The sequence below is a fragment of the Stegodyphus dumicola genome, chromosome 1 (genome assembly GCF_044657685.1).
Source record: "Stegodyphus dumicola isolate Sdum_Otavi_A_Nest chromosome 1, ASM4465768v1".
In the NCBI taxonomy this organism is placed as follows: Eukaryota; Metazoa; Arthropoda; class Arachnida; order Araneae; family Eresidae; genus Stegodyphus; species Stegodyphus dumicola.
In genome coordinates, this window is record NC_140768.1 from 263,885,087 (window position 1) to 263,911,131 (window position 26,045).

Genomic DNA, 26,045 nt, shown 5'->3' on the forward strand with positions numbered 1-26,045 from the left:
GTATAAATATAGGTACATAAGTACCTCTATACCTATAAGTCAAAGCAATTGGTCCCTTTAACAATTTTGGTGCAAAATATTAGAAATTTCACTGCAATTATTTTCACTGCAGGCACATTCTACAAATGTATATTTTGAAATTAAGTTTAAAGAAAAAACATATCACAGCTTAAAAACTGGTGGAAGCTGGAATATAACACAATACAATTTGTATGAAAACAGTGATGTTACTTGTTAAATCAGAAGAACTGTTTTATATAGGATAGCCTGAAGAATGGTTATGTACATGGTTTCCAGAATTGGACATGTTCCAAAAATTTACCTACTTCTACTAAGGTGGTTGTGCTAATAAGTACCTAAATGGGTATGTGTATATATATATATATATATGTAATGTTTTCAGTTACTCCAACACATCGTGGGAGAATGGTGAGGCTATTCCATTACACGCTCTGGCAGATGGTTGACGAAGCTGGGATGATTGAAGTACGGAGAAAAATGACGACTCAGGACTTTTCACTTTTAACAGCAAGCACATCTTTATTTTAATTTACAGCAGATGACTTTTTCCAGATGAAGTTAATCAAAGAACTTATTCAGTAATTGAACTATTAGATATGACTGACTTTAAACTTTAATACGTCATAAGGTTCTAACAAAGAAAGAGGAGCATAACGGAAGCATTAGCAGGACAAAGGCGAGAAGGCATCTGTGTAGGAGAACTTATGACACAGCATTTATATGAAAGGTTATGTAACAGAGTAGCTTCTAGAAAAATGTAGAAAAACTTATGACGCAGTATTTATATGAGGAGGTTATGTAATAGGTACGAATGTTCTAGAAGGTACTGGTTTAGGGGAAGATCCTGAATTGCAGAAAATTAATTAAAGGTTGCTGGTTTGCAAAGAGCAAAGCCATCATATTTTTTTTATATTTTACATCTCCCCCCCCCCTCGTCACAAAGAGAGACTGGGGTGAGAAAAGCATTAGTACAGGAGTGAAGCAAAAGTATGAGGAAAGACATGAAAACATCCAGAACATAGCATACAAGCTTTAACTATGGCCTATCATAGTTCATGACTTTCTCATATAAAATTTTGACTTTATAGCATATGAAATTTTGAACATTAAAACTATGAGTTATAAATAAATATACAATATATGAATAATTTTAAAACTATAACATAATAAATATGGAATACTGATAAATAAATAAGTTATAATTACAAAAGTCCTCAATTTTGTTAAAAACGTCCATTTTATTTTTTGAAAGTCCTTTTCATAAAATGAGTTCGAATAGAATGAAAATATTTGGTAAAATCTCGAAATGCCAGATAGTCCACAAATATGATGCATGTTGATAGTTCACAAATATGATGCATTTTTTTTGCGCTGAATATGTTTTCATAATAATAAGCTTTGATTAGAAAATATGTTAAATTTTTCTTCCTTCAGATAAAATTTATGAATAATATGTGCATTTTTTCCTCTGATCATAGGCAATTAAAGATTGACATATTTTACACTTCAATACAAAATATTATAATTATTCAAAAAACAATTCAATATAAATAATACAATTATACACTAGAACGTGAACACTTTCACTTTAAAACTATGGCATGTCCTCGCCAGATCAGCATGATTACTTGCTGATGGTTGGGGGTGCTAGGTACATATATCGAAAAACCTCCGTTGCCTAATGCAAGGTAACTGGTTTTTGGCATTGTGCATTACCTCAAAGTGGTTTTAGAAAAATTAAAGATCATATAAAATCAAAATTATAAGACAGATAACTTGTATAATCAAGTTAAAGTCTTTTTTATAATTTTGTAAATTAGAAACGAATATTATCCCACAATAAGAAGAAAATTTTTGCTACAATATATTCAAATTATGTGAAAAATATAAATAGTCAAGATCGGGAGAATAATTTGTCATAGTCGGGAAAATAACTTGTCATAGTTAGGGTTTAAGTCTAAATCAGGTATTAAAAGTCATAATCAGAAAGATTTTTAATAGAGAATTTTGAAAAAATTAATTTTTAATTTTGAACAGAGATAGGAATTCTACTATTTCTGACAGTTAACTTAAACTCACTTGCTGGATTAAAAGGTCTTAATCTAGTTGAATGAACAATTTCTGATTTCTTTTTAGTTAAAGGATTAGGTTTATCAATTTCATAAGTAACTTCAGAATATTGTTTTAAAATTTTATAAGGTCCTGAGAATGGAGGAGATAATTTACGTGTATTAGGGTATTGAAATTCTTCATACATTACTAAATCACCAATTTTAAAATTACTAGGTTTAAAATGAATATCATATCTTTCTTTATTTACATTATGATAATCATCAGATCTCTTTTGAGCTATTTTTCTAGCTTCTTCTATTGACGGATACAATTCTTGATTTTGAATTAAGGAATCATAAGGTAATTTTCCATACATTAAATATGATGGAGGGAATTTTGTTACAGTTTTATTATAGTTTGATAGTTTTTGTTATAGTTTGATTAACACATTCAATTTTACCATTAGTTTGGGGTCTATTTGCAGTAGTTAGCAATTGTTTTACATTATGATTCCTTAAAAGTGCTTAAATTTTGAAGATGTAAAAAAGCAGTGTTCCTATCACTTAAAATCTTTTTAGGGACCTGAATTTGGAAAATTTGTTTTAGACAATTTATAGAAGTATCTGTAGTTACACTTTTGGAAGCAAAAGTCCAGATATGTCTAGTTGCATGATCAATAATTATGTGAATATACTTTTTAGTAGAATTATAATAATTTAAACCACCTACAGTATCAATAGATAATATTTCAAAAGGTTCACTAACTGATGGTAAATTTTGCATTAAACCAAATTTCTTTTGTTTACTTTTCTTATTAAATTGGCATACTTCACAATATTTACAATAATTTCTAACATCTTGAACAATTCCTGGCCAATAATATTGTGGAGATAACAAATTTAGCATAGATGATACACCAATATGACCAAATTGTATATGGGCCTTTTCAAGTAATTTCGTACGTAGAGACATGGGTATAACAATTTTGTACAATCCCTGTTTTTTAATAGTTAAGACATCATTCATTTTCCTATACTTAGTATTACAAACATTATCTAAATTTTGATATTCTTTTATTTCTTCTAATAATAATGATATTCTAATAATTTCTTCTAATAATAATGATAACAAATTAATGTGTAATTTTAAATGTTGACACATAGGATTTCTAGAGAGCATGTCAGCTTCAACATTAGTAGATCCTTTTTTATATTTTATATCAAAATCATACATAGATAATTTTAAAGACCACCTAAATAGACGACCTGTAGGGTGTTTTATATTTTTAAGCCAAACTAAAGCAGCATGATCAGTATGTACAGTAAAATGGTTACCATGTGAATAATAATAAAATTTATCAATTGCATCAATAATAGATAAACATTCCAGCTCAGTAATGGCATAATTATGTTCATAAGATCTTAATTTTCTAAAATGAAAAGCAATTGGATGTAAACTACCATCAGGATGCTCTTGTTTTAAAACAGCACCAACAGCTTCTTTGGACGCATCAACAAATACATGACAGGGATATTTAGGATTAAACAAAGTTAAAATAGGTCTAGAAATCAATGCATCTTTTAATTTTTGAAAAGCTTTTTGACATTCATCAGTCCAATTATAAGGAGTATCTTTCTTCTTAAGTAAATTAGTTAATGGGGCTCTAATTTTAGCATAATTTTGAATAAATTTATGATAAACATTAATACTTCCTAAAAATCTTTGTAATTCTTTGATATTTTTAGGAGGTTGCAATTTCTTAATAACCTCTATATTTGCATTACTGGGCTGGTATTTACCTGCTTGAATTTCATATCCTAGAAAATTTATTTTTTCTTTAGCAAAGTTACATTTAGATTGTTTTAATTTTATATTCTCTTTCTCACATATATCAAATACAATTTTAAGATGATTTAAATGTTCATCAAAATTTCGAGAGAATACTATATCATCAAAATAATTTAAAACAAATTGAATCTGATATTTGTTTAAAATTTGTCTAACAGCTCGTTGGAAAACAGCTGGGGAATTTTTCCAACCAAAAGGTAATCTAGTAAACTCATACAGTCCAAAATTTGTAGTGAATGCCAATTTTTCAGTATCCTTTTCATTTAATTTTATATACCAATAGCCTGATGCCAAATCCAATGTAGGAAAGATTTTTGCATTTGTTAATTGATCTAAAACAGCATCAATTCTAGGAATAGGTTCAGAATCAGTTTTAGTAATTTGGTTAAGCTTCCTGAAATCAATACACAATCTGCTTCTGGACTGCTCGTCTCGCTTATAAGCTAAAGTTACAGGAGCAGCATAAGGACTATAAGAAGGTTTAATAATTCCAGCTTTTAACAATTCATCTAATTGTTTTTTAATTTCACTATTATCTTTAGGAGGTGCTCTATATGGTCTATAGGCTATTGGTAATTCAGAAGTTAATATAACTCTGGGAGGTTCAACCCTTATACAACCAACATCATATTTACTTTTTGAAAATATATGGTTATAATCATTCAACAATTTCTGTAATTTACTATCAGAAATTTTACTATTTTAAAATAATTACCACAATTTTTAGTACTAAGATCATTTTTACATACAAAATTTTTGCTATTATCAAAATATTTACTAGATTGTTCAGCACTGATATCCTTTTTACATACATAATTATTTTGGAAAAACTTGTCTACTTTAACATTTTTACTTACCTGTTTTCCAAGCTGATACACTTCATAATTATGAAAATTCAATTGTAATTTAAATAATGAAACACATGGTGATGAAAGCAATAAATAATTCAAATTTGAATCTACTACATAAAATATCACATTATTTTCTATTTTACCTACTTTACACTTTACTTTGATTATTTTATCTATATGAACTTGACTAGATATTGAAAATATTTTATCATGGGATTTCACTGAAATTTCTCTAAATTTATCACCAATTTTGTTAAAAATTTTTAACGGTAAAACGTTAATTTGCGATCCCGTATCAATAATACTGGGAATTTTTTCCTGTCCAATTTGGACATTCACTTTAAAGTAATATCATTTTTTAACTTCTCTTTTAGGAACAGTGTTAGAGTTAATAGCAGGTAATTGTGGATAGCGAATTGGCCGATATGCATACTGTAGAGGTCGGTATTGCACTTGTTGATAATTAAAAGGTCTCACACTACGAAAACTTTGATAAGGAGTGGCTTGCACTGGTCTGGGATAATAGCACCTCGGAACAGTTTGCCTTGGAGGAACAAATTGGTAATTACTATTTCCTAGACCATCCAACGGCATCTGAACCGGAAACGGTTTCCTAGCAAGAGTAATCAAGTCTTTCGGTGTATCTATTTTTTGCACTGTTAACAGCATTCTTTGAGACTCAGGAAGTCCTTCCGCAAGTGCTTCCACCATTGTGGAATCTGTTAGTTTCAAGCTGGCTCCTAATTTCAACTTATTACGAAAATAAACATCAATATTATTAAATTTCTCGTATTTTAAAGACACAAAATCACTAAAAGTAACAGATTCCGATGTTGTGAAGTATGTCTCGAAAATATCCTTTATGTTGTTTCAGTCTTTATCTAAACAATCATGTAAATAGAGGGCTAAAGCCTCTCCTCTAATACACTCTGAGAAAACAAATTTCTTTTCCTTTTCTGGCATGTTCTTTGTGGCACATTTCTTTTCAACAATAGAAGATATTTGTCTATTGAAAACTTTGTACTTGTGCCGTCAAAAATAGGGAATTGAAATTTCACTGTATCCACAATAGCTATGGATTCTTGCTTATCAGTTGACATTTTTGCCCTTTTTGAGCGTGTTAGCATTCCAATCACAAAATCTTGAATTTAAGAGTTCGCATACACATCAATTTGAACACTAAAATCAATCACTTTAGAAGCACTTGATAAAACGCATAACTTTGGAGACAAGGGAAAGCACTTAAGAATCACCGGAAAAGAAGCAAAAACATCAGACGATCACACACTGTCCTTGACCCACTGTTGAATTTAGAAGCATGTTACAAATAAATCCAGGAGCGTTTTTTCCACGTAGAGGATAAATCCTACCGGCTAATTAATAACTGTAATGTTTTCAGTTATTCCAACACATCGTGGGCAAATGGTGAGGCTATTCCATTACACGTTCTGGCAGATGGTTGACGAAGCTGGGATGATTGAAGTACGGAGAAAAATGAAGACTCAGGACTTTTCACTTTTAACAGCAAGCATATCTTTATTTTAATTTACAGCAGATGACTTTTTCCAGATGAAGTTAAAGAATTTATTCAGTAATTGAACTATTAGATACGACTGACTTTAAACTTTAATACGTCATAAGGTTCTAACAAAGAAAGAGGAGCATAACGGAAGCATTAGCAGGACAAAGGCGAGAAGGCATCTGTGTAGGAGAACTTATGACACAGCATTTATATGAAAGGTTATGTAACAGAGTAGCTTCTAGAAAAATGTAGAAAAACTTATGACGCAGTATTTATATGAGGAGGTTATGTAATAGGTGCGAATGTTCTAGAAGGTACTGGTTTAGGGGAAGATCCTGAATTGCAGAAAATTAATTACAGGTTGCTGGTTTGCACAGAGCAAAGCCATCACATTTTTTTTATATTTTACATATATATGTAGTATGAGGTTGGGATTAATGATGAGGAAGGTCATCAATCCCAACCTCATACTATGAAGAACTTCATACACAGATAGAAGCATTATGTGGCTTTTAATAACGAAACAGTCAACATGAAGAAAATATGTACAGAATGAAGGAAGTAAGATGAAAGATTCAGTCTATAGCATCATAACAACAAAGTAGCATTCACATCATCAATGAAAAAATCACAGTCCCTTGTCTCAGAATCGTTGACACTCACTCGAGGTACGCCGTTGACTGTCTGCATCTCAATTTCCTCACTCAGCTTGAAGAATCGTCTAACTGTTGTAGGGGTTGCCAGATGTAGGGTGTCAAAAGTTGTATAAAAAGGGTGGATGACCACACACAATTATGACATATATATATATATATAATAATTTAATGTGCAAAAGAAAACATTGGAATTTTTAACAGCTTTCAATATCCATCATGGCTGAGGGTTGAATGTATACAGACGATGATGAAACTGGGTTTTTACAAATCATCCATCCTTATAATCAAATCATTTTCTTGGCAGTTAAAATATTTCCAGATCATATGCAATTACAATAATTCTTATATACACAGATAGAAGGATATGATGTCATTTTAGGCAAGTGGGCATAGCAGCAGGAATATTTTAGCAGTGGTGGAAGGTAGGAAAAGAATGATGCAATTTCTTATGTGCGGTATTTATACCGAAGTAGATGAAATTGTAGAGACAAGCTATAACTGGTTAATTTTAGTTACCTTTTTCAAGCAGTGTTATAAAACATGGAAAAATCTCGAATTTGGAAGAAAGGATGAATTTAGGGGAGAGAACATAAAATCTAGAATCACTAATTTTAAGGTCACCAATTACTCTTAAAGCAGCTATCGTATTTTGTTATATCTTACACATATATATATACATATTTTCAAGTTATTTGTTTCTGATTTTTCAAGTACAGCTAAGGATAAAAAGTATTATGCATTTTTGTTTTAACAGCTTCATGAAATTCATAAACAAACATACCACTGGATTTGGCATAATTCAAGTTTAAATTTATTTTGCTTTCAATCAAATATAATACAACACACATTTTAAGTTTTGTTTCTTCGTTATTTTTACATAAAGCACTCTGATGAATATAATATTTTCAAAAAAATTTTCTTTTATATTAATCTTTTATATTAATTTTATAATTCTTTTATATTATATATATAATGCATATTAAATATATACAAGTGTGCTATATATCAAATAAATATATCTGAAACATCACTGAATGCATTCCATAGATTACATTAGTTATAACAAATTATTAACTTACATCCTCACACGAAGGTACATTAAGACCAGACATTTCTATTGCATTCCATAATGGAGATTCTGATTTCCATGCTAAGCTTTCCAAAATTTGTTCTTCTATCTGTAAATATGTAGCAACAATGTATTTTAATGGTAAATTTATAACTAATTAGCAGAAACATACATCAAGTCGAAAGTTTAAAAGAAAAAAAATTCTGAAAACTTCTGATCCCCATAAAAATTTACCAACTCATTGGCAACTTTGTGAATCATTGAAAAATATCTGTTTGGCTTTCTTTCAGTTCATGGGTATTATTCTGATCATAAATAATAATAAAAAGAAGCATTTTATAAAAACATTATGGAAAACCATATGTTTATATGGCCTTTTTTTAAACTAAAAGATTGTGAATATGATTCAGTTAAATAAAAAGTGCATAAATTCACATGCATTCAAATACTTGAATGGTAAGCAACATGTGTGGCTTGGCTATTGTGCATGTCCTAAAAAATATGCCCAAGCACGGCAATTCTGAATGCTGAGTGTTTTCATTACAGATTAGTTTTTCAAAGGTAACTTATGATTAATAATTTATATGAAATAAAATGCATGGCATTTTTTAGAAAAAAGATTATCTTCTTACTAGCAAGATCACCCAAGAAATGTATCCAAATATTTTACCAAACAGTCTGCTTGGTAACAATTATTTAATATTTGATTGGTGAATTTCAAATTGGTTTGTTTGATTACAGAAAAACATATTAGAAGTATCTACCTAATTGGATGTCTTCTATCTATGAACTATCTATCCTTCTCTTCATGAAGGATTCCGTGTTAGAAACTGGCTCATATTCACATTACATGTGGGGAAAACCCAAAAATGTCTTATGCAGCCAATCCATTTGCTGGGATTTGAACTTGGGCCGAATTACAATTGTTCAGTGACAACCATTTAAGCAGTTTGTGGGGCCTTTAGTGATTTTCACATACAGACTGATAATTCTGCAATATTTTGAAGCTTGGTGCTAAAGACAAGCAACCTCTGTTGCTAATAAGCAGTAAGTGAAAATCCTTTCATTTATTCATTCAGTTTTCTTTCTTGTAGTTAACTGAAATTTTCTGAAAAATATTTCAAGGATATGATAAAAAGCTGCCATAAATAGCATAAAAATTTCCATTAGATAAACAATTTTCTGTTTTTCAGTAATTATATATTTGGTATTTGTGGCTGAATTAACAATTAAGCATAATTAGCAGATAAAAATAAATTATTTACAGTCAAAAGTCGTTAATTCGGACACCCATAACCCGGAATGATCTATAATCCGGACATCAAAGCTACAAACTTTCTGCGCATGCATCGCGTTGATGAATGTGCGTAAGACCTTTACGGCTGCGAATATGCGTGTGCGTATGCGCATAATACATTTACGCATGCACGTTTAATGTATAATGGACGGTATAAGCTAAGCTAAAATTATCTAATTCAGTTAATGTTGCAGATTGCATTGTTCCTTAATCTTCGAATTCGATCTGGCTTATTAGTTTTTGCAGACTGTTAGAGCAATTTTATAAAAGTAAGCTTAAACTTTCGATTACGTCAAATAGAATTTCCGATATATATTTACTAATATGTAAAGGATCTACAAAGCGAAAGTATGTTTCGAAGTCCATTAAACAAAAAGTGGAATTGCTACAAAAAATTGATAAAGGCATAATCCTTTGTTTATCTAACTATTCCGAAATCTGTTTATCAATTTCACGCTGCTTTACGGCGGGCAATAAATTGGAAGTTGATCTGTCAGCACTATCCTTATCTTCAGGGCAGGTGTTTTTATTTTATTCGGCTTATAATTCCTTACTAAAAATGTAGTATTTCATCTCGATGTACTCTGTCTTTGATATGATTTAAATCAAATTCCTCGTCATTATAATTCGCTTCCGATAGTGAAGAAAGTGACACAGAGGTTATTGAAAACGAAAAAATTTCAATTGACAAATTAGTCAGTATTCTCGACACAGCAATTATAGGACTTGAACAGCGGAACTTTATAACTGAACAAGAAATTATGTCTGTTTAATAGAATTAAAGAGAAAGTATTATCACGTGAAACGAAGCAACTTAACTTACATTGAAAGAAATGTTTAATAAAGTAAACAAATAAATATTAAGCTTTTTGTTTTTGTAAATTTTGATACCCTTTAGATCACAATTGTTCTTTATTTCATAAATTATGGTTTCATATTTTTAATTTTATAATTTCTGCATGCCATCTTACCAGATTTAAACTGATGATCTATAATCCGGAAAAATCGATAATCCGGAATCGCCGAAGTCCCAACGAGTCCGGATTAACGACTTTTGACTGTACTTATATTTTTTTAGAATTCTTTTACAATTTCTATATAAATTCAGCCTTTGTAGAAGAAACACTTTTGCTGCATAAGCTAAAATAAAACCCATTAAAAAGGCTGTAAGGACTGATTCACTTGGATCTTTTGTATATTATTTAATGAATGCTGTTTTTGAATTACCAAAATATATTGCATTTAATGTTACATATTTGAACAATTATGAATAGTTCACATAGCAATAAAGTTAAATAATAAGAAAGCATTAAAAAATTAACAAACTGCACACCTTACCCCAAATCAAAATATATATCCCTGCATTAATACAAACGATGACTTGATCACATAATGAAAGTAAAGATTTGCACGGTTCTGTTTATGAAATGGCTCGAATAATGGATGTCTCATTTCTTTGGTCTTCAGTGTCGCAAACTAATTTTTCCTTATGAGGAAGCTTTAATTTTTAGAAACAGAAAAAAATAGGACAATATAAGAAGGATACAGCTGAAACCACTTGCATTAAGATCAAAATTAGCTCTATAGACACCAAATGGTGCAGAGATACACTACTGTGCAATAGAATGCATCTAAAGCAACAGCTTTCCCTTGAATGATATAAAACTTGACAATAAAAATCATCTGCTGTGTCACATAATAAATGAATTTTTTATGTGCAATGAAGTTCTCAATTTTCTGATTTAAAAGGAATATAATATATATATAAAAACTATATTCTCATCATTTAAGTACCACATTGTGAATTTCCTTCAACAGGGTTCGTACACATTTCTGCACACGGAAATTAAGTACTTTTAAGGACTTTCAAAGACCATTAATGAAAAAATTAAGGACCTATAAGCAAATGGGAACTGAATAAATTCAATTAAAATATCATCTACGTTGAACTACACTTTTGTAATACCATCCTAAAAATAAAATAGATCCATAAGTAGGATGCATTATTATTGAACATAATTAACATAATTATTAATAAGTTTGAGAATAAAATAAACTTTATGAAATTTATAGCATTAAATATTTAATGCATAAGAAGCATTAAATATTTTATACTCATAATAATTGGACATATTTGAAAGATAGGTGACATTTTATTTAGGTTTTACTAACAGTTAGCTTAATGTTGATTTTTTTTAATGTCTCATTTTGTCACATACTTGCTTAGTCTAGGAATTTAGTAAATAGTAAGTAGATTTCATGTCAAGCGGCATAGGTTCAAGTGAGAAGTAAAATAACAATCAGCATGATTCAAAACAAAAGACTGGCTGTTGTCGCCGCTCCTGCTTATCTACAGAGAGACCAACTGATCAGAACAAACCTGAAAGGCCTAACGTAAGCACAGTTTGCAAGTTTTGAAAGTTAGCTGGGCTCTGTTGACGCAATTAGTGCCATAGCTTCTTGTAGAGTTTCAGGGGTTGCAACTCAGTTAATATAGTCTAAGGTCCTAATAATTCACTAAAGCACCAGAGGTGACAAGTTGTTTTGCATTATTTTAAGTCTCACTAGATGCGAAGAATAGGTTTTAAATGAATTTTTACATTTTTGTGTTTTATCTTGTGACCATGATAAGGGTTAATGAAAGGCAATAACTCGCCTTAAAATGCAGAGATAATTTTTAAAGGTAACCAGTTAGTTATAAGTAATTAAATTAGGTATTAGATAACCTTTGTCATTATGGATTTACATGGGCACTATTAAATTTTATTTTTTTAACAATATTTGTTATTTAACAATATTTGTTAAAAAAGCACTATTATAATCACAATCTAATAAAATTTCACAGTTTAAAATACATGTAATTTATGGCATTGATTCTTAAACAATATTAGGATAATTACACATTAAAAGCTACAAAATAGTTATGTTTTGTAGCAAGAACACTCAACAAAATATTTATGTGTCTTTTTAATTTGAAGCTGTTCCAGACATTTTGGCTAATTTATATCAATTTCCTTCTCTTTAAGCATTTTTTTCAAACAGTTAAAACTTTGTCTCAATACGCAAGATAATGTTCTCAGTCTCTGCATGTTTTATTTCCTAACCTGTCAACCTCTTCAAAATGTACCTATGAGGGTTTACTTGATCTGGTAAAAGTTAAGTAGTCCAATACCCTCCGGACAGATGTCAAGCAAATTATCGCTATGTCTGAAAGTAACTACAAAGTCAGAGAAAGGTTTAAATAAGCTTCTTATTAAAAAAAAAAAAAAAAAAAACTTAAAATATAATGGCATGTTCTTGTGCTAAAAATATCAATTACAGCTTGTGGTGATGTAATTAAACAAGAATAACATTCAAACTAAAAATATGGACTAGTGATCAAAGATCAATTTAATTTCATTTTAAGCTGGCTCAATAATTCTATCGGCATAACAAATTCAAATGTCGGCAGCGGTAATGTAAAGACAAATTACAAATTATCAGAGTTGGCAGGAACTAATGCAGTGAACAAGTGGAGGTCAAAAACACACTCTTGTCTTACACTCCAAAAACCTCAGTTTAAAAACTGTCTAAGTGATTTGCATTCTGGTGAGAAAATAGAAATGGGAAATTATAGTAAAGGCTGAAATTGTAAACAACTGGGTAATTTACAAAATAATATCTGTACATATCTTTGAAGAATAATTTCCCTTTCTCTTAACGTATTGTTTCTTTCTTCCACGTTTTCTTTTCATTTTAGAATTTGTGGATTTAATTAAAGATTTCTGTTATTCTAAAAACCCTAAATGCATTTAGAATGTATAGAGAAAGCTGCTAATTTTATTTCTTTAGTAATATAAATATTCAGAAGAAATATGAAATATATATGGTAAGGTCCGGTATAGAGCTGGTGTAGCAGAATTTTTAGAAATTAGTGACACATCGAGCAACAAAATCTAGAAATGTCAAAACTTTTAGAATTTAGAACAGGCATTGGAAGCAGAATTTAGAAAGGCACCAGGCAGCAGAATTTAGGATCCACAGAGATTGCATCAGGTAGGAAAATGCCTAGCGCCATCCCTGTGTATTAAAACATATTAGATGAATCATTTAAATTGTCAGATTTCAACTTCTTTATTAATAAAAAAAAAAGTCTTTTCTATAACGCCTGTCCATATGATAAAATTAGAAGCATTTTTGATATTTTCCATGCTTGTATCTAGTGAAAAGTAGAGAAAATAAAGGGAAGATAAAAATGTTAGGAAAAAGATTCTAGTATCAGAATTAAAACATTCAACTACAGTCAAAAGTCTTTAATCCGGACTCGTCAGGACTTCGTCGATTCCGGATTATCGGTTTTTCTGGATTATAGATCATCAGTTTAAATCTGGTAAGATGGCATGCAGAAATTATACAATTAAAAATATGAAATCGTAATTTATGAAATAAAGAGCAATTGTGATCTAAGGGTATCAAAATTAACAAAAAAAAGCTTAATATTTATTTGCTTACTTTATTAAACATTTCTTACAAAGCGTGCATGCATAAAGCATACATTACGCATAGTCGAAATTAGAAAATTGCAAACAGAAAACTATTTGATGTGTATTCATGATATTTATAATGACAAGGAATTTGATTTAAATCATATCAAAGATGGAGTACATTGAGATGAAACACTTCATTTAGTAAGGAATTATAAGCTGAATAAAATAAAAACATCTGCCCTGAAGATGAGGATAGTGCTGACAGATCAACTTCCAGTTCATTGCGCGCCACGACGCGAACATATCAGTATTGTAACCATAAGTTCATTATGGACAAGAAAAGAATCAATTAACTTCTCTTTATCTCTCACAGCTACATTTTTATAAGCTTGAAGAAATGTATTTGATTTGCAAGTTATAACTTTCTCTATGACTACTGCTTTTTTTAAACCATTGGTTGTAGAATGCATGATTTGGATTTTAAAAACAATCACTCAAGAGAAGATTAATTTTCTGATATGCTGATAATAATTTTAATCATGAAAATACAACATTATAATATACGGAGAATTCTTACATGATTTAAATGTTTAACAACATCACGAGATAATCCATCTTCTGCTCTTATTAAAAGCTCAATGACTTTGTAGAAATAGTAAGGTTGTAGATTAAATATCTGAAGAACCCATGGGAAAGACCTATTAAAAATTTAAAAAATTAACTTGCCATACGCATAGCCAATTCTAGTTAAAATGCCATACACATAGTCAATTCCAGTTAACAAAGGACACACCAGGATATCCTAATTTATTTGATGTTTGATTTAAAAATTTAAGAAAACAAAGCTCAAACAATATTTTACAAAATTACCAATTATTAAAATAATCTAACTATATACGAATGCATAAAATATTTTTAAAATAATAAAGTACATACTTATTATTATTTTTTTCTCCTGCTGAAGCATTCTACTCTTCTTTTATGTACCAATAAAATAAAAGTTTTTCTAGAAAACACACATTGTCCACAGATTGCTTTAGTCTATTTCTCTTAATACAAAATAAAAATCTAAGGAAAACTTTTTGTTCCAAATAAAAAGATGACAAAATTAACTGGTGGCCATGTTAACCAGAAATTACTATTTAAAAATACTTTCCAGTGTACTAAAATAATAATATAAGCTACAAAACTCTTACCTTTGGGAATTATATGAAAATATTACAATCTCAAGGCAACATGCGAATAGAGAACGGTGAAAGGCATCCAGATCTAACATATTCTATAGAAGAAAAAAGATTAAACCATGAACATTCAAATAAGAAAATATCAATTCCAATTTGAAAAAAGAATTTTTCAGTTTACAATTAAAATATACTAATTCTGATAAGAAGCCTAAACATATTTATTGCAATTAAAAATAGAGCAAAAAAAAATCAATATTAGTGTATGTTTTAAAAGATTACTAATATTTCTATTTCATAAATATGAATGAAGAATGCATTTTTAACAACTTTTAAAATGCAAGAACCATAATCATCATAATGATATAATTCTTTTTGGTTCAGATACGAAATTCAGAATAAAATTTATAATACGTACTACTTATGTCTTCAAATATTATGATAAGATAACGCTATTATTTTTTGTTATAATTAATGTTACAACAGAAGTACAACTCTGCTGTATTTAGGTGTCATGAGATACTACGTTAATAATTATATAAAAGCTTAACCAAAATAATAAGCTAGTTACTTTTTGCTTTGTTCAACTGCTAGGTTATTACTATCAAAATTTAAGGCAGGAAAAAATATCACATATGTTATGTTATAAATGAACAGAATATTAGAACAGCTTTTCTTCTTTTTCCTTTCTTTTAAATGTACTTGATTAAAAAAACTATATTAGTTAAGAATTTTTTACACACATTTTATTTTAATGATAAATAATACTTCATAATGAAAACAAATAAAAATCCAAATATAGCGATTTTTCATCATTACTTTATGCATCTGAAAAACAAATTTTATTTATACATTAAAAAAAAAATCTGATGTGTACACCATGACTTCCTTGTACAGAATATTAAATTATATGCATTTTTTCCCAGCATTTCATTTAAACTTATTGAAATGAATTAAATTTACTTCGTCAATAGCGCATAAACCACAATAGAATAAATACACTTTTTAAAATTCACTGTATTTATTTACCATAGCGATACTCTAACACTAGGTTCACTTAACAGCATTAAATTTCATTCATTTTATACATCAGAATGAAAAAAAAAATTATCATCTGAAGAATTATCTAATTGTTACCATATGTTCTTTCAAATACTATATAATATTTATAAAAGAAATTTTTTTTTTTAAGTTTTTTGCAGACGATTCCGCGCTGTTTACCTAATGCGCATGCGCTACTCGTAAACATTCTGCTTTGTCTGAAACAGACTGGCGAGAGTATTTCTGCTAATATTAAACACTTATTTCCTCGAATTTCGTTAGAGATCTATTTCTCATTAAACTAATTCAGTTCTCACTTCAGGGCAAGGCAAAAATAATAAAAACATAAAATATCTTCATTAAAAATCTGAAGATATAGAAAAATATAAAACACCAAATACAGTTCAAAAAAAATTTTTTTTCTTTTAATTTTTACAATTCAAATTAGTTTCCATGCAAAAACAAGCTATTTGGCCAGAGGGCAAGAAGACAGATTTTTCAATGCACAAAACTGAAGGTTTAGTTTTTATCTCACTCAGCAGAAAGACACTGAAGGTGTAGAAACTGATTCAATTTGTTGTCAACGCTATGTTCAGTCAATATAAGGGATAATTTAATAACTTAAATGATAATTCCAGAATAGATTAAGCATAATTTAATTCGCAATAATAAAAGAAGACGTTACTTTGTTGTTGCAAAGCTTAGTTTCTCTAGATTGGCAAAAAATCCACTATTCTGCGAAGTTTCAAATATAAACAAATATGGCTGCTATGTTTAAAAGATTAGGCTTAGCTGTACTTACACTACTTCTAAATTGTTGATAATTCTACAACTATAATATGCAGGTTAACTAAAGGCATACAAACCTTAACAGGAAGATAAGAACAACATAATACAATCATTTCTAAAGCAAAAAATGTACAATTTACAAACATATAAGAATACAGAAACTGAGCTCACTGAGCCGAGTAATATAATGGATATATTAGTAAATAAATTATATACATATATTTATATACTTTTGGTGCAACTAAAAAGAGACGTGCTACATGTTATAGCAGTCCCACATACAAAATTTCAACGTTCTGAGGCTATTCGTTTTTGAGTTATGCAAGATACAAACATATGTGCGTACCTACAGACACCACAAAAAAATCTCTTTTAAATCAGTTTTATAATTATGTTTGGGGAAAAAAAAAAAAAAAGAGTCCTTATTCTGTGCTTACATACAGGCGTCAAGCAAAAACATCATTAAATTGCATGCAATAGCGATCATCAAAATGGATATTTTCATTGAAATATAGCACCCAGAATTTTTGGTGATTACAATACTTCCTTTACTTCGTACAAGGAAGTACAAAAGTTATGTTTCTAAAAAAACTTACAGAAAAATCTGTCTTTGGTGGCAGCCTTTTTTGCTCCAGTATCATGATATCTTCTAATGCTTTGTAATATAGATTTTCACCTAATGATAAACGTTTCTTAGCAAATTCAATGTGTGAGCCAGGATGATCTTCTGAAGGCTGAAGGAAAAAATATACAAAGATACAAAATATACAATATTATACAAAAATTACATTAAGTATTTTAAAAGATGCACAAAATTAAATGTGAGAAAGAAATATCGAAAAGGAAAAGCAGAAACATTTCTAGAACTGAATGTTAAATAACTTGATATGTAAATTTATTACCATTGAATAACATGTACAAAATGTTTCTCCCATTTCTTTCACTCTCTCTATAATTTTATTTTCAGGATTGGTACTACACTCCCTAAAAAATGGAAAATAATATATTTAAAAAACTGCAGTGCAAATATATCACAAAATGAACACTAAAAACAAGTAAAAAGAAAACTATTTAAGAAGTAATAGGCTTAAGTATAATTTACCGAAATATTCCTAATAATGTTTCACTCGGGCATGCTTTTCTGCCAGCAAGCAAACCCTGAAGACGACTTACACTCTGAGTAGCAGTACTAACTGGTGTAATGTAAGCTGCTTCCTTATCTTTTAAATACTTCCTACCAGTTAAAGGAGTTGAAGGCAACAATGTTTTCGTCTGAAATTATATTTATAAAAAGGCATTAAAAATATAAATAACTCATTAAGACACAATAACACGCCGAACAAATACTAATTCAAAAGTCAAACAGTGTTATATTTTCAAATTTCAATGTTAATGTCAAAAATCAGTGTTATATTTTCAAATTTTCACAGTAATTTGAAAATATAACGCTGATTTTTGTTGTTTGACTTCTGAATTGATTTTAACTTCTAATTTGAGATGCTAAATTCCTCTTTTAAATGATTTTAATCACTATATTTTAAATCACTTTAGCAATATATATATAATATATATGATATATTGAAGTTACATCATTTATAAATTACTCATATCACTTAATGCACTTTTTGATTAAACTATTGCTTAGCATAGTAGTGTAAGTGCAATTTCATATCAAATTCTCATTTTAACATCATGAAAATTGTGAATATATGGATAACAAAGAGAAGTGAGAAAATGAAGATCTCATTAGTAAATAACATCCATTGATAACATATAATTAATTGAATACTCTATCGGCAAATAAATAATAAAATGTGCCTCTGATGCACAGAAATGCTCTTGCTTAATAAAATATGCCTTTCTAAACTTGATATGAAACTTTTATAACAAAATACAGAAAAAAGAATTCAATGAGATCATTCAATGTTATTTATTAATGAGATCTTCATTTTCTCACTTCTCTTTGTTATCCATATATTCACAATTTTCATGATGTTAAAATGAGAATTTGATATGAAATTGCACTTACACTACTATAAAGCTAAGCAATAGTTTAACAAAAATGTGCTAAAAGATGTTGAAATTTCATGCATAAAAATTGGCATATCAAACAAAACAAATATCAAGACCATTCCTAGACAAAACATGGAATTAATAAATAATATCTGGTTGTAATGAAAGTTTTCCATTAAAAAATGTTCTTAATAAAGTTTTTACAGGGTTCGTAGCCACATTTTAGTTAAAAAAAAATAAGCACCTATAAGCACTTTTCAAGCACATTTTAAGAAAAAAATAAGCACCTGTCATTATACACAACTGCATAACCTTAAAAGAAAAATTAGACTTGCAATTTAAAATATGAGCAATGCAATATTTATTAAGAGAATGAGCTTAATAAAATATGCCTTTCTAAACTTGATACCTCAACCATGGAAAACAATTATTATTATTTTTTTTTTTTTTTAATTTTAAATGACAGTTCAATTTACAGAATTAGTTTACAATGAGAGAGAAAAAAACTATGCAGAACTAAACTATATTACAAGATCTAATGATGAAATTTCAGTTCAAAATATAGAAAATAAATAATAATAAGCTATGTTAGTTGTATTCTCTTGGTACCTAATAATAAATACAATTTATTTTTCCGCTCATAATAATATTTAAATAATTTAACTTAAATCAAAATTCTGAACATTTTCTAAATTTTCATTGCATAACAATTTTCCCTTAACATATATTCCAAGCAAAATAATTTAAGTAAAAAAGAGGAATATTTCTGAAATCAGGAGACAGGAAATTGCTTCATGCAGTCATGCTTTAACAGTAAAAGCTTAACTAACTCGCATACTCGGAAATTGCCGAATATTCCGTATAGTCGAGCGTACTGGAAAAAGAGGAGAGGGGGATTGTAGCTGTTCTTTAGATTTCTCGGCTAAATAAATGATTTTGACATTTCGATATGTGCATCATATAAAAATAGACCAACGGAACTGAGAAATATTCTGCTTAGAAAGCACAGTAAAACTCTTAAGTGTTCATAAATAAATCTCAGACTGAACATCAAAATTAATTATCTCTGCAAAATACCGCAAACGTTATTGCACAATACGAGTGGCGTAATTCTTCCATACGTGATATTACACAATCGGAATCAACAGCTGCCGGTTTTCGGAGAATAAAGAACTAAATACAGGAAAAGAAAGAGACTTAATAATCTGGGGGTGTTTTTGATTCTAATTTTGAAAAGACTGCGTTAAATTTCCGGAATAGAATCATTCCTCGCTTGGGTTAGGTAGACCGCAAAACTTTTAGTCCTATTCAATCCAGATTGGACAATGACAAAAAAAAAAAAAAAAAAAGTCCGCTACTTCAATATTGGAGATTTTGCGGAGAAAAGGTAGAACCTCCCAACCTCCGTACTGTAATATGTATTGGGAAAAAAAAATTAACTATTCGATTACTTTCCTTTTATTTAAGCCATTCCGAATATTATTTCTTAGAAAGCTAATCTGTGTAAAAGTACAACCATTTTTGGAAGTTTATCGACACTTCAGCAGCTACTGCAACTATATTATTATAAATATTCATACATATGCTCATAATATAAGCATAACGATCATACTAAACACGAATATGAACTGACCACGCGGAACGAGAATGCAAATTATTAAAATCTTGACAGAAATCCAAACGTGTGTAGTATTTGGGTGGGAGGAAAAGAATATCGAATGTACCAGACTTTTCTACGGTTTTCACAATTCTTTGACCAATAGAACGACGTGCACCTGTCTGTTACTCTGGCGCGTAACATAGGTTAAGCTATTTCCGGGAGTATGATTCACCATCTGACGTTCCATATAAGGAAGAAAAGTTGTTTATTTAGTTTCGGCTTTGGTACCGGGTGGGGGGGGGAATGCACGTTCATTAAAAAAAGCACTAAAAGCAAAAAATAAGCACTAAAAACAAAATAATAAGGGCTTTAAAGAAAAAGTAAGCACCTATAAGGGCCTTTATATTTTATTTTCAATTATAAGGACTTATAAGCACTTGTAAGGACCGCTACGAACCCCGTTTTAAAAAAAGCATGAAAGCAGTACTTTTAATGCAGGTAGTAATGTAATAGTAATTTATGATTTTCAGCCAATGTTTTAGTAGTTTTAGTAGTCTTTGGTTCAGAAATGTGGTGGCTGCGAGTTCAAGAACAGATGAACCGCATTTCAGGCGTACTGGGGGCAAAAGATCCCATTCGAGTCCGTACAGAGTCCAGCTGAGACATGCAGATACACGTGGTCTTGCATAATCTTGATAGAACATTACTTTTTTGTGCCAGAACTCAGTTCGACATTTTACCTTGATAGCAGAGTCAAACAGATAGCATCTTGCTGTACACCTTACTGTCGAGGGTTTTACCTTCTTCCAGATACTCTTTGTGGATAATACCACAGCAATCCCACCAGATGCAAAGCATGATATTTTTGTTAGTTTTTGTTTTATCTTTGCGACACTGCCAATGGGCTCACCATGCACAGAGCTATCCCCTTTTCGGCCTGTGTTGAAGTAAATCCATTTTTCATCATGAGTGACGATCTGGTCCAGAATTTTGTCTTTGCATTGATATTCGAACAGATTAGTATAAGGCGAACATGTTTGTACTTGTACAACTTAAGTCAGCTCATGCGGCACCAAGCAACTGAACATGTACGTCAAGTTTATGTGGTTGCATAGCAGGACTAATCGACATGGCACTAACATCTAACTACTTAGTAATCTTTAACGCATAGTCCTTGTTTTTTAATTTAATTTTTGGTATCAACCTTCACAGTGTCACATGATGCAACATCAGTACCTAAAGCTATATACATGATTTGGTAACATTCTGCAGGCTGACTTTTTGCAACAGAACTGGAAGTTAGTGATGGTTATAATCTGGTAGTGCAATAGTTCCATTTCAGACACATTGTACTTAATGATAAAGGATACTTTTTTACAAATTTCACAACATGGTATTCTAAACCAAGTCTCTTTCTTTCAAATGACAAACGTTTGACAAAATACGATTAAACACGCTAACGTGAACTGTTTGCACAGATGATATTTTGGGTGGTGGGAAACTTTCATTAAAACCCGATAAATGCAATAAAGAAACAGAAAGAAAAGAGCTTTTAATAATTAAACAAGAATAATAAGATGAAGAAAGAAACAGTTTAACAGTAGAACTTAAGTATAATAAAATAAATGGTAGCAAATTTAACAGAATTAAAAAATAACAAAAATTAAAATGTTTTCATCAACAAATTCATTAACTCTTCAATCAGTCAAAGGAAAAGAAACTTAAATGAATTATGAAAATTAAACAAATTCAGTGCTTAGAATTTTCTTTCAGATATTTTCAAGTATAATTAATTTAGTGATTTGAAACAATATCAAAAACTTGCTTTCACAGCCGAGCTTTCATACGGCAGAATTGTTTTTTAGCCAGTTTTACAGATACAAGAATTCTTGCTTTAAAAAAAAACTAATAATACAGTAAAGAAGTATTTTAAAAAAATGCAAAGAGGAATACAGGTAAAATTTTCATGAAATTTAATTCTATAGGCCACTTTAAATTCTCTGTATATTTATTTTTGCAAGCTTTTCTCCACATTTTAATATTTCTTTTCAGCATAAATGAATTGAGGTATAGAAAATTAAATGAATTTTAATAACTAAATACCATGAAATAATGCTTCATTGTTCTTTTAATCAGCTTAAAATTAATCGATAGTTAAAAAGATCAAACTATATTCCTGCAAATCTTAATGAAATTGTTGAAAACCAATGTATTATAAAATTAAGAACAACCTCTTGCATATGTTGCTGTAAATTTCCTTTGTTAAATTCTTTCATCCTTTGAGCAAGTTCTGTTAATCCAGAGCACATATAACTCTGTTTGGCTGGTGTCCCAATTTCTTCATTGGCATTTTCACCAAGAAATATTCGTTCATCAAAATCTCCAACATTTAGAACATGCTCTTCATATTCTTTGTTGATGGCTTTGCTATAAAATTTTAAAAAAACTTCTAATATTACAAGATCTTACATACATTCTAGCAGCCATAATTAAATATCATTTATTCTTTTATTAAAAATGACTGATGTATAATTTTGTATTCATGTAAATATAAAATCGTTATTTTTGTCTGCATCGTGTTCCAAAAATTTCTTTTCAATGTTCAAAACAAATTAACATTTAAAAAACACTGGTATTAATGATATGTATACCAAAATGAACATTAAACAACAAAGCCTGGTTTTTACACTTAAATAACTGGATAATTAGTATTAGTAGACTACTATTTAAAATAAAATATAAATCATTGATAAAAATGCAATTATTAAATAAAATAGTGTATTTAACTAAAGCATAGTTCATAAAAAATATATTTTTTACTACACATACAATTATACGAAAAATTGATACTGTTAATATGAAAAAATTGAAATTAATTTATAAATGTACCTATTTTGTTCAAAATTTTGTGTATCCAATAAGCCCATTAAAGTATCAATTCTCCCCTTCAGAATCTGAAATAAATAAATAAAATTAAAATGTTTCGTAAAATATTTTAAATCAAACAAGAAGCTTTAAACATAATACACTGCATTAAAGGTTAAAAATATTCTTATTTAAACAAAAATTAAGTTCCATGTGTCAACAAATCATGTGAAAAGAGGAATTATATCTTGATTAACATTTCAGACAGTTTAGCCAATTAGATCGCATGGTGCAGTATACTTCAATTTCAGCTTTCATAACTTAAGTTTTTGTTAAAGAAGGATAGTTTTAAAATGCATTCTGAACTGTCCATATCAGAATAGAAAACACTGCTATAAGGATCAGGATAAAAGCAATTCTAGAATTAGAATTTAATATAACAGTTTAAAAAATGTAATACAAATTAGATATTATCTGAATTTGATACATTATACAGTCAAATAATGAACACCACATCATTAGAAACACTACTTCTCATCCTAGGTTAAAAAATTTCTGTTCCTAATTTTTATGGCTATTTGTATCCAGGAAACTTTGCATGTTTAATTGCAGAGATAGAATAATTTTATTTTAAAAGATTAAAAAATAATCTATCTTCAGGTATCAAGTATTTTTTATGACATGTTCTGAAAGAAATTAATACAGGTCTTCTTTATTCTCAAATGAATCTTACTCGCATGCAGTAATATGGCAATGTGAAAATTATGTCTTTTCACAAAATTCACAATTACATTTTGTCTTTTCACAAAAATCAGACAGTTCCACAAAAGTCACAAAGTTCATCTCTTTAAAAAAAAGTAAAATATATTCAAACAATAATAAATAATAGTATGACAAGAAAAGAATACCCTTTTTTCCATCAATTTTTTTATATATGGTTTCCACCAATGTTCTTTGATACCCTTGGCTTCAACAGGAATACCTTGATGTTTATTACATAGCAATTCAATAATGCAAGGTGGCTCAAAAGGTATTAACGGGTCTCTGCTACCAAATGATGGAGGTAATCCTAAGTATATTTGAAACAAAAAATACAGATTAGATTTTACAGATATAATGTTAATATAGATCAACTATAAAAATTTCAGCACTGATTTTAATTGGATTTTTAACACTGGATTTTAATAATAAATATATTTTTCATAAATAACTGCCAATTAATTTTAAAAAATTAGAAGAGATGAAGTTTTATTGAAGGAAAAGAAAAAGCAAAAATAGAAATTCACTGGTTTTCCTTAAAAGATCCGAAATAATTTATTTACCTGTTCTAAAGAGCTTAACAGTATTAATATAGATAACTTGTATAAACATAAATCAAAATTTTTAAAAAGAATACAAAATATGCATTTTTCTAAAAATATAATTTTTCAAAAAATGCCTCTTTTGTGTCAATATATTTTGATGTAATTTTACTGCATTAAAATTATTGTATTAATACAATATATATATTAAAAAATATCTCATCAGCTTTAATCACCTATAATGCAATGAAAAATTTTTTAAATAAAAAATAATTAAATAATACATAAAATTTCAATTTCTAAGTGTATATCTGCTTCATTCCTTATGAAGCAGAATTAATATCTTTCATTAATAGATAATATAACCCTTTTACATATCATAAATATGCATAACAATTTTTCATCAATTTTTAACAAAAATTTTATGTAGAATATTACAATATGGGAAACAATATGAGCATTAAAATTGAAATATCTCTCAATTAAAATTACCTATGAAGTTTGGATTTAAAATATCTTTTTTTTCTGCTAATAAGGCATTACTATACATAAGATCAACACAACAAAGTAGGAGATGAAAAGAATTCACCAAGTCTTCAGATATGGCTGGAAAGTTGCCTAAAAAAAAATACAATACAATTTAACAAAATAAATGCTTCCTTTCATACTTTAGAAAAGGTGCTAAAATTTTTATTGAAATAAAAAGTCAACAATTTAAATTTTACAAAATTGCACTGCAAATGTAACTCGAAAACTTGGCTAATACACCTACAAGTCAAACGGTATCATCTTAAAAACTATTATGTTCCAGTTCAGCACTAATAGACATAATTTCATTTGAAATCACAAATGCTAATGAAAATGGCAGATTGACAGTTCTAACAAAGAATTTAACAGGAAAAAGAAATTCATACCCTTAACTCTGATAAACAGTGTCCAACAAAATGAAAATACTTCTGAAGATGTACATGGAAGTCTTCTATAAGGTTTAAAAAAACATTACAGATATTTTAATGGAACAGTATTAAAATTAATTATTATTAAAGAAATTGTTAAAAATACATAAACATAATCATTTAAAATATGTACTTATATGTAAGAAATAAATAATAATCAAAATAAACATAGTGGAAGGACCCACTTAAATATCAGGAAACACCTTCAGCAGCGAGAAAAGACAAATACTTGAAAGAAAATCTGAAGTGAAGTGCAAATGGTACAAATTTCTCTAAAGTGCAATCATATCTAGAAAATTAACAGATTTAGGTACTGTTCTGTTATTGAGACCAGATTCAATGCATACATGTGTGTTTGCAATGTGTGTTTGCAATGTATGTGCATGTATACGTGTTATATGCATACACACGCATACATACATTCATCTCTACATATAATAAAATTCTGTCTGTGTGTGTGTGTGTCTTTCGCTCGCGCTTCGCATAAGCTAATAGACCCACGGCTACGAAATTTGGT

The 26,045-nt window shown here is 29.1% G+C and overlaps 1 protein-coding gene across 1 annotated transcript in view; it reads right to left on the reverse strand.

Moving 5' to 3' along the window:
- The window catches only part of LOC118203319 (retinoblastoma-like protein 1), a 78,582-nt gene that overhangs the window by 33,421 nt on the left and 19,116 nt on the right, over nt 1–26,045 (reverse strand). Inside the window, exons 4-14 of the mRNA XM_085827590.1 lie at nt 25,487–25,551; nt 25,065–25,190; nt 24,180–24,340; nt 23,296–23,360; nt 22,638–22,833; nt 17,896–18,065; nt 17,696–17,777; nt 17,390–17,527; nt 14,979–15,061; nt 14,360–14,480; nt 8,030–8,128 (exon numbers count right to left, since the gene is read on the reverse strand). Of these exons, the coding sequence (XP_085683716.1) occupies nt 8,030–8,128; nt 14,360–14,480; nt 14,979–15,061; nt 17,390–17,527; nt 17,696–17,777; nt 17,896–18,065; nt 22,638–22,833; nt 23,296–23,360; nt 24,180–24,340; nt 25,065–25,190; nt 25,487–25,551 (1,306 nt within the window). The remainder of the gene's footprint in view (nt 1–8,029; nt 8,129–14,359; nt 14,481–14,978; nt 15,062–17,389; nt 17,528–17,695; nt 17,778–17,895; nt 18,066–22,637; nt 22,834–23,295; nt 23,361–24,179; nt 24,341–25,064; nt 25,191–25,486; nt 25,552–26,045) is intronic.